The sequence below is a fragment of the Culicoides brevitarsis genome, chromosome 3 (assembly GCF_036172545.1).
Source record: "Culicoides brevitarsis isolate CSIRO-B50_1 chromosome 3, AGI_CSIRO_Cbre_v1, whole genome shotgun sequence".
In the NCBI taxonomy this organism is placed as follows: Eukaryota; Metazoa; Arthropoda; class Insecta; order Diptera; family Ceratopogonidae; genus Culicoides; species Culicoides brevitarsis.
Window position 1 is genome coordinate 3,417,741 of NC_087087.1, and position 14,543 is coordinate 3,432,283.

At 27.0% G+C, this 14,543-nt stretch overlaps 1 protein-coding gene and 1 non-coding gene across 2 annotated transcripts; one reads left to right on the forward strand and one right to left on the reverse strand.

Moving 5' to 3' along the window:
• Positions 1-487: 487 nt before the first annotated feature.
• On the reverse strand, positions 488-2,951 carry LOC134835093 (putative ferric-chelate reductase 1 homolog). The gene is made up of 6 exons (XM_063849949.1): positions 2,945-2,951; positions 2,734-2,882; positions 1,463-1,700; positions 1,293-1,405; positions 1,178-1,237; positions 488-1,121 (listed from the first exon to the last, which is right to left on the reverse strand). The coding sequence occupies exons 1-6, from the start codon at positions 2,946-2,948 to the stop codon at positions 1,032-1,034; spliced, it is 654 nt and encodes a 217-aa protein (XP_063706019.1). The 5' UTR covers positions 2,949-2,951; the 3' UTR covers positions 488-1,031.
• Trnaw-cca (transfer RNA tryptophan (anticodon CCA)) lies at positions 605-676 on the forward strand. Its single transcript has one exon. It is a non-coding gene; the product is annotated as a tRNA-Trp (tRNA).
• Positions 2,952-14,543: the final 11,592 nt, after the last annotated feature.

Consider the following 14,543-nt stretch of genomic DNA (forward strand, 5'->3'; position numbering starts at 1 on the left):
TTTTTAAACCTAATTTGATTTAATTTTTAAAATAATAATAAATTAAAATAATTTTAAATATTTTTTAAAAGCATTTTAAATAAAAACGAGAGGCAAAAATTAATTATAAATTAATAATTAATATTAAAAATTATATAATGTTCAAAAAATTAAGAGAACGAATAAAATTTTTTCTTTGGTGAATAAATATAAAAAATAAAAAAAATATTTTTATTTTTTTTTTAATAATTAAAATTATTATTAATTATTAAATTATTAAAATAATTAAAATTAAAAATAATTAATTTCGTTAAATTTTTTTAATAAAATTTAAAATTTTTTAAAATATCTAATTGACGTTATATTTTCATCTCTATTAATAGATTCGTTCAAAAATTATTTTATTTTTCAAGTAAAAAAAAATTTTTTAAATGAAATTATTTATGAAATATTTCTTTTTTAAAAAAAAATCTTCAACAAAATCTTCACACATTGAAATATTGTAAGGTTTCATATTCGCGATAATTTCTATATTTATCTCATTTTCCGTATTTTTTCCTCTATCTTCATAAAAAAAAATCACATAAATCACTAAAATATCGTTCATAATTGGCACTTGTCACAAGACTCCGTGGCGCAACGGTAGCGCGTCTGACTCCAGATCAGAAGGTTGCGTGTTCAAATCACGTCGGGGTCAAATTTCGATTTTTTTTTATTTTTTCAAGGTTATCAATTTTCATTATTTCTCTCCCTTCGATAAAGAAAAAATGAATTCTGAACATTTTATCATCTCACATTAAATGGAAGTCAATAAGAAATGCATAAGGAATATTTTTCCATCGTCTTCGTCTTCGTTGTTTGAAAATTCAAACGTGACAAATGACACTCGGATTGTGTTTGTATATAATAATAATGTATATTTTGCCTCCATTTTGCATCGATAGAGATCCGAGGAAGATATAATTTTGCATTTTCGAATAAATATTTGACATGTTCTCTGCATATTTCTTGCAATTTGAGCATAAATTGAGATATTCCGGTAGTTATCATCATCATCGCCACAGAATTTGAATCAAATGTATTGAATAAATTAACAGCAAGAACGTGAATAAGCCTAAATATGCTTGACGGTACTTGGAATACTGAAAATTTTGGGATTTGAATTAATAACCAATTCACAAGTCGATAGATTTCTTACCGCTTTGTCTTCATAAATGCTCCGTTGTTCCTCCTTTTGGTCTCCCAAATAGTCAAGAACCTACAAAATTAGCATTAATTCCCATTTAAATCTTTAATTTCGAGCAAATCCTTACTGAAAAAGTCAAATGTGAGAAAATATAAAATATCAAAAAACTTCCAACTGAATACGAAATCCAACTTTCGAGAAAGTCAAAGTCCAATCGCATTGCCAAAAAAATATTTATGACTGAAATTTAATGAAAAATAATTAAAAATTCTCTTTTAAATTTAATTTTAGGCTTACTCGCAATGACATGAAGACCTGATCCAACAGCAAAATGACCCATATTCCATTTTTTGTAGTACGGCGATTCTTTATCGGGGCCATAAAATACCGCAATGGGGAATGCCAAAGTGCATAAAACGAGGAAAATTCCGATAATTTCATGCCAACCTGCTCGCAAACCCTTCACGTCAATCACGACAACCAAAAATCCGATCAATGTGAAGAGCCATAGAGCGCCCATGCAGCAAACGTGGATCTGTAATGTAAAAAAAAGGTAATGTAATAAGAAAAAGTGTAAAAAAATTGTAAAAAATTAATAAATTAAAACTATGAAATTATAAAAATTTTTAAAAATTTGAAAAATTAAAAAAAAATATTTTCGAATTTTTAACGGTAACTTTTTGAATTGACATTTACAAAATTTTTATAAAAATATTTAAAATTAATATTTTGGCGGGAAAATAAAAAAATAATAAAAATTACTTTTTAAAAAAATTAATTAATTAACTAAAATTAATAATTAATTTTTAAAAATTTAAAATTAATTTTTTTTATTCGTTTTTTTTTTGCTTAAAATTTTTAATTCTTAAACAAATTATTTTTTTTAGATTTAAAATTTATTTTTTTAAAAAGATTTTTTAAAGATTTTTTTATGATTTAATTTATTTTAAAAATTAAGTTTACATTTAGTTTTTTATTTAAGATTTTTTAAAATATTTTTTGTAAAAATTATTATTGTTATTTTTTTTTAATTTTAATTTTTATTTAAAATTTTCTTTTCATATTCAGACTTTAAATTTAAATTTTAGCCCAAAAAAAAAATTAAATATTTTTTTAATTAGAATAATGTTAAAAAACATTTAACTAAAAATTAAATAAACTCAATTAAAAATTCAATATTTTTAAAAATTTAATTTTAGTTAAATTGAAAATTTTTTAATTAAAATTAATTTTTGTTTTTTTAAATTTTTTTTTGTTAATTTAATTTTTATTTTAATTAAAAAAATTAAAAAAAAAATAATTTTTTTTTTTTAAATGATGCAAAGTTTGAAAATTTTTTTAAACAAAATTAAAAAAAAAAATAATTATTATTTTTATTAAAATAATTTAAAATTTTTTTTTTCATTAAAATAATTTTTAAAAAAATTTAACTTCAAAGATTTAAAATTCAAGATAAATTACAAATGAGTAAAAAAAAATTTTTTAAATATGAAACACATTCCCAAATCCCATCAACCTATTGTTATTTAATATTATGAGTCAACTTGTCACAAGTAACTAAAACGTACCACAAACCACACGTCATAACTGTAAATACGCCATATCATCCAGGTCTTCTTGAAGTATCTGGCAATCACATGACCAACGGAAGCTGCTAATATCCATCCAAGTACCATAAATGTTCCATGAAGTCGTAACAAAGTACTTCCTTCGTCGTCTAAAAAAAGAAAATAAAAATATTGAATGCCGGCAAAAATAGACAGAACTTACTCACCGTACCCATTATTGCGGTATCACAGAAGCAACTGAATGATAAGCCTACATTCAACGACGACGTTCGAGTCTATTTCAGTTAATCAAACATAAATACAGATAAAGAAAAATGTGTGTCAAATTTGTATAAAAAGCGTCAACTTGACATTTTGCTCTATATAAATATTTTTCTGGTTAATACGGGGCCATAAAGAATATCGATTTGAGGTCGTTTCGTTCGTTTAAAGTAAACAGACGAATCTATTGTCTGATGTCAGGCGGATGAGAGGCGAGTACGAGATCCAAAATCCAATTGAAAAGATATTAAATTGGCACTTTAAGTGCTTTTCTTTGCTGCTATTTCCATAAAAAAAAGTCTAAAGGCGCAGGAGACGAATAAAATGAAGCTAAACCAGTTTCTCTCGATACATTTTTCATCCGTTGGATCCATTATGCATACTTTTTTTTTTATTCAAAGTACGACAGTCGTTAAATTTTGCCAAGCTACCATGAGCTACCGCAAGGATGATAAAAATATTTTATGCTTCACTTTATACCATCGACGATGATCGTTAGGTGCTAAGCGTCGCATAGTCTCTGCTGCTGCTGCTTGCTGTAAAGGTGATGATAAAAATGGGAAATGATGGATTTTAAAGTGAAGGAATTCATAAATATATCGTCAAGTGTTCGCTTGATTGATGCCATTCACAACAAAATATTTCAAGGCTAAGGTTGGATGGAGATGGAGAAGAAGAAAAAGTTAAAGTGAATTTTTAGTTCAGGAGATGCTGTTGAGGTAATTGTTTAATTATATGGCACAAAGTAAGTTATAATAACGCTCAAACCGCACAGCTGTCTGACACACAAGGGACCTCGTTTGCACTTACGTTTAATAATTATTTCAATTTTAAAAAGTTTTCTGAGTGGTCTTTATGTCGATAATTTTTTTCATATTTTTTTTTTATAAAAAGGTATGAGAAATTGCTCTCGAACGGTTTTCACGGAAATGTGAATTTTTAAAATTAAAATGGATCTTTTTTTCACGTGTCTTGAAATTCATTCCTTATGGAGTTAAAAGCATCACAGGAAGGTATTTGATTTTTTTTCTATATTTATTTATTTTGTTTTATTTATATTCTTATTTATTTTTTTATTTTATATTATTTTTTATTTATTTATTTATATTCTTTATAAATTTTTATTTATATTTTTTTCCTTATATTTAGGTTTAATTTTATTAAGACTTTTTAATTAATTTTTTAAATTTTTTTTTCAGGAAAAATTAAAAATTGATGCAACTTTCACGTGCTAAAATTTGCTCAAATTTCAATAAGGTTTTTATTTAAATTATTTCTCGTCAGAAAATGTAAATTTTTTGAACAAAAGCTCTACAAGAATTTATTTTATAAATTCTTATAAAATACGCCCAAATCATTTGTTTTAAAAAATCCGTAACGAAACCCCTTTTTTTGCTATCATAAGTTCATAGGTAACAATTTTACATCATACACCGTCAGATTTCATCGAAAAGTTAAATGGAAGCCAACGCACACATTTTCCATTATTATGTCTTCTACGATATTCGTTCGTTCATTCGAAAAATGATCTTAATAATTAATTAAGCAACCACTTTTTCACTTGTTCTCAGTTCAGTTCAGTAACTGATGAAAACATGTATCGAAAATAATACTTTAGCAAATTTTGTTACTTAGATTTTTTGATTATTTCTAACATGTTCAAATGAACAAAACAAAAATACGAAATTATTTTCACCTGACCATTGCCCCGAAAACATTTAAAAAAATTAGAATTTGTCGGGCATCGCATTGCAATGTCATGTTGCGATGTGAATTGAAGTGAAAGAGAAACACAAAACGTCGTGTTATATTTTTTTCTCAATGCACAATGAATGTATCCAATTTTTCGCTGTAGGCCTTTTTTGCCCAAAACGAGAGATTTTTTTTTTGGGACAATATTGTTTTCTTTTTGTTTGGTTTTTTGTTACGGTCCATGGCATTTGTGTATCTTCCTCTCCATGTTTGTATCGGATGGCATGATGCTGAAATTTGATCTTTTGAGACTTTTTTGCGGTTTGGCGTGTGTTTTTTCATTATTTTCGCACTTTGGGTGATATTGATTTTTCTCAGCTGTATGTTAAAGGTTTCGAAAGTACAATGGAATGATGCAAATTTAACACGTGTGTCTTCGTTGGTAATGAGAAAGGCGGTCGAAGGTAAATATAATGATGAAGGTAGGTGTAGTTTCAATTTAAATATCAATCAATTGAGAGACACATGTAGGTCGTTTGAAGGAATGTAGAGTTAGAGGGCGATTTGAAAGATTTTTTTTTGCTTGGTTTGAATTAATTGAAATAGATTTCTGTAAAGATTTTTCAAAAAAATTTTTAAGAAATTATTTTAAATTTCTCCAAAAATATTTAAATAATTTTTTTTTTAAAAATGTTTGGCAAAAATATTAAAAGAAATTTCTTAAAAATGTTTTGAAAAAATTTCTTAAAAATTTTTTGAAGAAATTTAAACCAAATTTTAGCACGTGAAAGTTGCATCAAATTTTAATTATTCCTGAAAAAGAAATTGTATAAAATTAATAAAAAATTACCAGTTTGCCCTTTTTTGAAATTTTTCCTTCAGCTACACTCCTTTCCATTTCCATTGTTTGTTAAACAACTTTGTATCTAAATTGAGAGCACATGATCACATGTGTTTGCTACAAAATCGTGTCCCTTGTTTTTCATTTTTTCCCTCGTACGAAGCAAGATAATGCAATAATGGAACATAATCAGCATATAAATGGACTTGTTCAAAATTGAGCCCATATGACTTGATTTGGTTCAACTAAACGTGGGCGACTTACGATACCTTCGAGCACGTTAAAAGGGCAAAAACCTCAAAACCTTTGACTTTTTAATGTCTCAACTGAACTCCCTCGATGCACAGCATTTGTTTGAAATTATCGCTATATTTGGATCGACATCGTGCCATGTTTACAAAGACTTCCTCGAAGAGAGAAAAATGTAATAAAAGAAAATTTTTCCCGAAGGTATATTTATTACCTACTACAGCTTCAGTGTGACACTGTTTCTCTACCATTTTTCCCTCGTCTCGTCTCAATCTCGTTTGTTTGTTACACAAGTTTGTTTACACACTTTATTTTTCACACAATTGACGCAAACAACCGACATAAAAATGTAGCGTAATAGAATAATGCATCTAAATTGCATGTAAAATGGGCTCGTTTATGTTGCATTAGAGGAAAAAAAACGAGCTTTCTATATTTTGCTAAAAGGGTTGTGAAAAGGGATAGCAAAAAGTCAATATGTAATTATTAAAAATTGCTATTAATTTTAACAAGGGTCGCTTTTTAGAAGAATGAAATTAATCCTCTCCATGTTTCGATGATGTAACCAGACAAGAAAATCTGTCAGAAAATTGCAAACTATAAATCTTGGGCGGCATAAAAAATATATAAAATCTAATTATAAAATGTGATGAAGCTTATAAAGTATGCTGGATGGCAGACAGGCGAGTAGTGAGTTATGAAAGTTTTTTTTTTTGCTCCTTTTTCTCTTTTTTTTTTTTTGTTTTTGTAATTAAACTCAAAGTCGATTAATTTAATGCAATATTACATGAACAAAGATTTTAAAAATAAAAAAAAAATAATTTAAGCGTATTTTTGAAATTTATGAGTTTTTCATGCAAAATATTTCATTTTTTACTACTTTGATTTTTAAAAAAATAAATTTTAAAAAAATTAATTTAAATTAATTATAAAAATATTGATGTAAATTTTGAAATTATTTAATTTTTTTAATTTTAATTAAATATAATTTTTTATAACTGAATTTCTGAACTTAAAATTTTAAATAATTTTTTTTTTTATAAATAATTTAAAATAAATTTAAAAAAAATTTTTGAAATAAAATTTTAATTTTTGATAAAATAAATTTTTAAAAATTTAAATTTAAATTTAAAAAAAAATTATTTTTAAATTTTTTTAAAATCAAAGAAAAAAATTTTAAAGTAATATAAAAAAAAAATTAAATATAAATTTTTAAAAAATTGAAAAAAAAATTTTTTTTTAATTAAAATTTTTAAAAATTTTTATTAAAATTTTTTTATGAAAGAAAATTTATTTTTTTTGGAATAAAATTTTAATTTTTGAATTTAAAATAAAATTATTAAAAAATTAAATATTAATAAAAAAAATCAATTTTTTTAAGGAAATTTTTAATTTCTAAATTCAAAATAAATTTAAAATAATATAAAAAAATTAAATAAAAATAAAAAAAAATTAAAAAAAATTTTTTTTTATTAATTTTTTCTACTTAATTTCCATTTTTGACTAAAAATATAGAAAAATTATTTTTATGAGATTTTTCAACAAAAACTGATAATTTAAAAAAATAAATTAATTTAATTTTATATTTTCCATACAAAAAAATTACAAAGACAGACCCAATTATGTAAAAAAAGTAATTTATCAAGATTTTTTTGAAAAAATCATTAAAATCAAGGCAACAACTTACCAGACGTCTCCATATCTACACGATGATAAAGTTATTCATCGTAAAAATGTACTCTAAATTAGCATTTACTCCTTTCATTATTATTATATTATATCATGATGACGACATCCGCCTTATGCAAGCTAGTCATGTGCCTTGTTGTGAGGAGCAGCGAAGGAACACACTTTTTCTACTATGAATTTTTTACGATTCATTTACATTTTATTACATATAAAAGGAAATTTTTTTCTGTAAAGTTGGTTTCTTTTTTCGCGCGCGCGACACCACGATTTGATTTTTTCTCCTCCGTCAGGCAATAAACAATGTTAAGCTTTTAAAATTTTATTATCATTTTTTCTCCCTTACCTTCTTCTTCTATCATTATTTTGAAATTATCTTACCCGTTTTTTTTTTCTCTCTCGTATCCCGTGCGAAAAGTCGTTGTTTAGTTGGTTACTGGCGCAGTAAATTTTTTCATCTATCCAGATAAGAAAGAAAGGAAAATAATAACAATATCATGAAAATAAGTGCATTAAACGTGACTGACATTTTAAAATAGAGAGAAAAATCCGCAGATTTTACGCGCGCTAATCCAGCGACCAATATATCTCGTGCACTGAGAAAAAAAAGTTGAAGAAAGAAAAACATTAAAAAAAAAAGAAAATTATTCACGATAATGCCTTGACAATACCTAACTAAACTAATATTATTGCAGTAAAATTGCAATCAAATCTTGAGCGCCATAACTCATCCTCCGATATTTTCTTACGTAAACGTTCAACAAAAGTCACCATTGTTCTCCGAGATTCTCCTATTTCAACCACAGACGAAAGAAAGAACGAAAGAAAAATATTTGCTGCAGTCTGAATGTCTGCAACTCTTACGTCAATTTTGTTTTTTATCTCCATGCCGTAAATTTTCTTCAATTTTTCTTTCTTCTTCTTCAGCAAAAGCAAAGAAAAGTTTGAAAAATCAAGGCAAGGCACGTCGCTCGCTTCGAAAGAAACGACACAGTCGAAAGTTACTAACCAATTATCGCACTTGTTGAGGAAAAAAATGGCAATGAAATGTTCGGATAAAATGGACATTTTGATTGGATTGAGAATAATTGAATAAAAGTTAATAAAAGTCGAGAGTGTTAAACCTTGAAATCAACATTCGAAGGTTAATTAGAGCTTTCGAGATAAACCTTCGCTTTGAAGTCCTTTTAACGAAGTTAAAACACTCCCAAAGGAGAGGTTGGAAACTCTTAACAACCAATTTAACATCAAAGCATCGAAACATTCAAATCCGACAGAACCACGATCCTCTTAACATCGAAACATGATTTTACAATAAGATTTTGTCTCCGCAACAAACATTTCATTAACTACGGGATGGGACATTTTATTAAGAAACAATCATGTAAATTGCTTACAGAAATTTATCTCGACAACTATTTGCTCTTACAAAACCGACACATTTGGATTAAGGCAACAACAAAACGACAAGAAAGGCTAATTATTGTAATCTTCACCTTTTGTGAAGAGTACATTTACATCGACATCGACATTCTTCTTCATTTCCCTCAGATGTTGGAAATTGGTATTCTAACCGGATTACGTTGTTTGCCGAGGAAAATAGATAAATTGGATTTAAAATCACTCCCGCAGTAATTATTCGTTAAACAAACAATTAAACTCTCTCTTTCACAACAGCATTAAGGAACTTCATGACTCGAATTAGCTTGCTGAATGAGAATCGAAGATACCTGTATTGTAAGAGTTTTGCTCATATGGAAGGTATAATGAAAAATATAATATCGAGACATTGTTTCACTAACTTTGAAAGTTTATCGTTTCAAACAGTTTATCAACCTTTGATGTTGAACGACGAAACAGGGATGGATAAATGAACTGAAGGATCCTCGATTTTGAAAAGTTTTCTAATTAGACTCAAACGAAACGATCCTTGATTTCAGAATTTCATCGAAAAATAAATGGTATGAGATTTTTTGATGGTTTTGTGTTAGTTAAGCCTAAAGTAGTCCAAAAAACCTAAATTTAAAATTCTATGCATTTTTAGTAAGATTGGGTATGTCAGAGAGGTACTTGAAGGTACCCAAATGCACTGAAAATGCTGAAGTTCGTTTTTGAATTTTAAATTTAGGTTTTTTGGATTACTTTAGGCTTAACTCATCGAAAATCTCATGTCATTTATTTTTCGATGAAATTCTGAAATCGGTTGATGTGATAGAAGTTTCTTGATTCTCTCTATTCTCTCTTCAAAAAGTTCAGAAGATAAAAAAAATTAAATTTTTTGCTTGGTTTGGATTAATTGAAGTAGATTGCAAAGAAATTTTTATAGAGTAGCTCAAGATCCTTCAATATCGATTTAGAAAAGTTTTCTCGAGATCCTGAATTAGATTATTATGCTCAGAAAACGTCAGAAGTCTCTATTTGGAAATTTTTCCTCTCACAAGAAATTACCCTTCAAAAAATTTTTTGAGTAACATTTTAAGATTTTTTTTTAATGTAAAAGATCAAATTTTCATAATTTTTCACTTTGAGAGAGACATTAGATATTAAAAGACGTATTTCTTTCTCTGAAATTAGGTATATGCAAAAAAGACAGTTTTGTGACTTAAAATCTAAAATTATTCTACAATTAAAACAGGATCAATTTTGTAATTTGGAAAATTTTAACCATCTTTAAAAGTTGCTTATTTGGAAGTATTTGAAGCGAATTAATACAACGTTTGTTCTGGTTAAGATTACAATCCAAAAAGAGAACGAAGACAAGTACCGTTGACCTTATATAGTAGGAATGACGTTCACTCGAACATTGTAAGCTGAACTAACAGCGATCCGTTCTCTTCAACTTCCTTCAAAAGCTCTTTCCAAACTTTGATGATACTGAAAAGAAACCCAAAGCAAATCATTCAAGCAGTCAAAGTTCAATAAACTTACCTCAAATTCCATCCCTGAAAATAATTTCACAAAATATTCACGATACTTTCCAATCTACTTGATAATCGGGGACCTGCAATGAAAACTAAATATGTTTTAAAATAACAGCTTTAAACATGTGTACAAATTTACTGAACGAACCACACGGCGTGTTGTTTGCCCGCCTCATCCACGGAACTTGATTGCATGCAATTATCAACAACATCATCATCATCAACTGAACGAATTATGCACAGACAAGAATAACAATAACAACACCCGTCACCATCGTCGCCCATACAATTTTATTTACAAACATACATTTTTAATGGAGTAAATACCCTTTACCTACACTTTTGTTCAACAGAATTTTTTTTGTGCTTTAAAAATGAAAAAAAAAAACATTGTTGTAAAATGTAAAGAGATAGGTGACCAAGTGCAATTCACTAAATAAATTAGATTACAACTCGCCATAATTTTGAAAATTCTACAAAAAAAAATTCACACGTAGAAAGAAAAAGAGAGACATGAAAACGATTACAATCATGATGCATGAGTTTGTTGAATACTTAATTAAAAATTTTTAAAGGTGCACTGTGCATGTTCTGTGCATTCACCTTACCGTGCCAAATAGTAATAATAACAGGTAACTAACAACTTTACAGCACATGATAACTTTTTTAACGTGGCGCATTGAAAACGTAATTGATAAACTTTTTAACGATGATGTTGTTTGGGTGTTGTAATCAATTTATGCAGCGCTTATTTGCGTTTAAACGTAACCTACTTAGTTGCGGGAAAATATTTTTTTTGTGCGGATAATGATTTTAATACGAAGCAAAATGAAATAAAGTTTTCGTCTTGTTCCGCGTAAGTATAATTAAATTTAATACGCTGTACTTAATTGAAAATTAAATTTTAATTAACCACACTTAGTGTGACAAATTTATGTCAACACACACAAGCACACGCGGAATGAAGCGTAAGGTGTCGGAACATGAGACAAATAAACAAATTATTTAATGAGGAATTCGTGTGAATGGGAAAATTTTCTATGAACATTAAGGAGTTTACTGCCGGTAAAATAATTTGTCGTCTAATTTGATACAAAAACTTTAGTGTAGGCGAATGTTTTTAAGATAATGTTATATTTATTGAGAGAGAAATTAAAATTGGATAGAGGTTGAAACGTTTTGGAAAATTTGCCTTTGAATGGAATTAGTTTTTTACTCAGAAGGCTAAAAAATCACAAAGTTAAAAATAAATTTAAAAAAATTAATTGAAATTAAATTTTTAAGCAAAAAAATATGAAAGCAAAAAAAAATTTAAGATCTAAAAAATTAAAAAGCTAAAAAATTTTAACAATCTTAAAACTAAAGAATCTGTAAGCTAAAAACTGAAAATTTTGAAAGGAGAGGCTCATGAAAGCTAAAAATTGAAAACAGAGAAATATTTTAAAAGTTCTGAAAACTGAAAAATCGAAAAGCTGAAGAACTTCAAAACTAATAATTTTTAAATTTTTTAGAATGAAACATTGACAAATCTAAAAACTTTAAAAAAAATATGTTTGGAAGCTGAGAAATTTGAAACAGAAAAAATCTGAAAGTTGAGAAACTTTAGAGCTAAAAACTTTTTAAAAATTAAAAATTGATGAATTAAAAAACTAAAAGAAAGCTAAGAATTTTTAAATAATGAAAATTAAAAAAAAAATGTAAAAATTGTAAAATGTGAAAACTTAAGAATTAAAAAGCTGAAAGCTAAAAAATTTGAAATTTTCGACAAATCTAAAAAACTGAAGATTATGAAAGCTGAGATACTTAAAAACTGAAAAATTTGAATTGTGAAAAAAAAATTAAAATTGTGAAAAATAATAATTAAATCTCAAAACTGAGGAATTTGATAGCTTAGAAATTTAAAAACTGAACTTGAAAGCTAAAAATTTTTAAAATTGTGAAAAAAGAATCTGAAAAATCCCAAAGGTGAGAAATTCGAAAACTGAGAAATTTGAGAGCTAAGACTGATGAAAGCTAAAAACTGAGAACTAAGAAAACTTTAAAAAGCTCTAAAAACTGAAAAATCGGAAAGCTGAGAAACTTAAAAGCTAAAAAATTTCAAATTTTTGAAAACAAAAAAAAATCTGAAAACTGAAGAAATTTAAAGCTCAAGAACTTAAAAACTAAAAATTTTTTAGAATAAAAAATTGACAAATTTTAAAAATTGAAAAATAAAAACTTAAAAAAAAATAAAAAATTTAGAAACTGAGAAATTTGAAACCTAAAATATAAAAAAACTTAAAAATGAAAAAAAATCTGAAAGCTGAAAAATTTAAAGGTTGTGAATTCAGAAATCTAAAAAATCAAAAGACTGAGAATAAATTCGGCTTAAAGGTAATATTCAACCAACCATAAGCTCTACTTTTAATTTTATCTTCAATCGTTTCGGCGCCAAAAACAAACGATAACATTAACGACATTTCATAATTTCGTTTATTGACGCTGCATTTCCTTTCGAAAGTTTGTACAAACAAAATTTCTTTGCAAGTTTAATTACAAACCTAAAATTTTAAAGCCTGTCATATATTCTGTGTGTTTCTCGTAAAGTTCTATTAAAAAGGATTTTATGTCAAGCTAAGAGTAACAAAATACATTTTACGAGAGAAAACAAGAAAATTCCCCGAAGAAAAATGTGAGCTGGAACAAAAACTTGAATCTGATAAGATTTTACTCTAACTGGGGGTGTTGTTCCTCCTTCGTACACCGAGCGAAATAACAATAAACGTGATGTGAATAAAAAGCTTTTTTTTCTGAGAAATTATGTGCTGTCATTACTCGAGAACAAAGGTAACTGACTTGGCTCGAACATCACTCTTGACATATTTATTAAAAGTTTTTATCTTTGTAAAGCTGTCATTTTTCCCTGAAGTGAAGAAACTCATGTTTTATTTTTAAAAAAATATGAAAAATAAATTATTTTTATAAAAATTAATGATATGAAAATAGTCCTTAATAACTTTTTCAATTGGAAAAATGAAATATTTTCAATCAATTTGCATAAATTTTTCCAATGCATATTTTTCGGTTGAAAATTAATAAAAAAATGCGGTTTATCATGATGTAAACAATACTTATCACGCCAACAACAAAAATTGAGTAACTCATATTTTTTCGTAAATGATACAAACTCCCACAATTGCAGGAAAAAAACATATTTTTTTCGTTTTCATTCAATTTTTCTCCCTTTGCTGTAACATCATCGCACTGCCAGGTACGAATAAAACAAAAAAATATTCATGGCGAAAAAACAAAATTAAAAATCAACTTTTTGACAGCGCAATTCTTCGTAAAAAAATGTACATAACTCTCTATAAAAGAACCAATTTGTGAATTTATGATGAAAAACAGCGAAAAATTGACAGTAAATAGGTTATGATAGCATTCAATCGGATCTCTTCTTCAACAAGGTGAATTATAAGGCACGAAGAATCGTAATAAAAATAAATCAATTTATGGGTAATTTAAATTTTTGACAGTTATCTGCGAGTTCTTTTGCTCAAGTTGTTGTTTTCGTCATTTTACCTCCTTTTGTTGTTATTTATGATGTCACTTCATCCCTTGGATGTCAAATAAATCATCGTTGTACTTTGACGTCGTCGTCGCGTCGTCTCACTTGTCACGAATTTAATCTTCAAGTCGCGATGAAGGACGACAGTTTGCGTTAAAGAAAGTCATGCCGTTTGTGGAAATTGAGACATATTGAATTTGACAAAGCTTGTCCCTCGATATTTTGACACATATTAAAATTTAGCAGACGAGCCATTAGGAAAAAATGGATGTCGGATCGAATTTTTGTCAACTGAAGTCACTGAGGTAAGGAAAGGAAGTCAGTTTTTTCCTTTGAGAATTATTTTTTCAGCTTTGAAGATCCAGTTTGATATTTTTTGAAACTTCATAGAATTCTTTAGCTTCGAGATGAGGCTTGAAATTCGAGTTTTTTTAGCTTCCAAGATTTATTTTTAAGTCTTTTATTATCGCTTCTTATTCATCAGTGTGAAGTTATAGTGCTTGGTTTGGATTATTGGATATTGATCATTGAAAAAAGTTCAGCTTCTTGAATTCTGAACATTTGAAAAAGAGTTAAAACTTACCTGTCTTCCTTTCCATGAACCTCTTTGTTT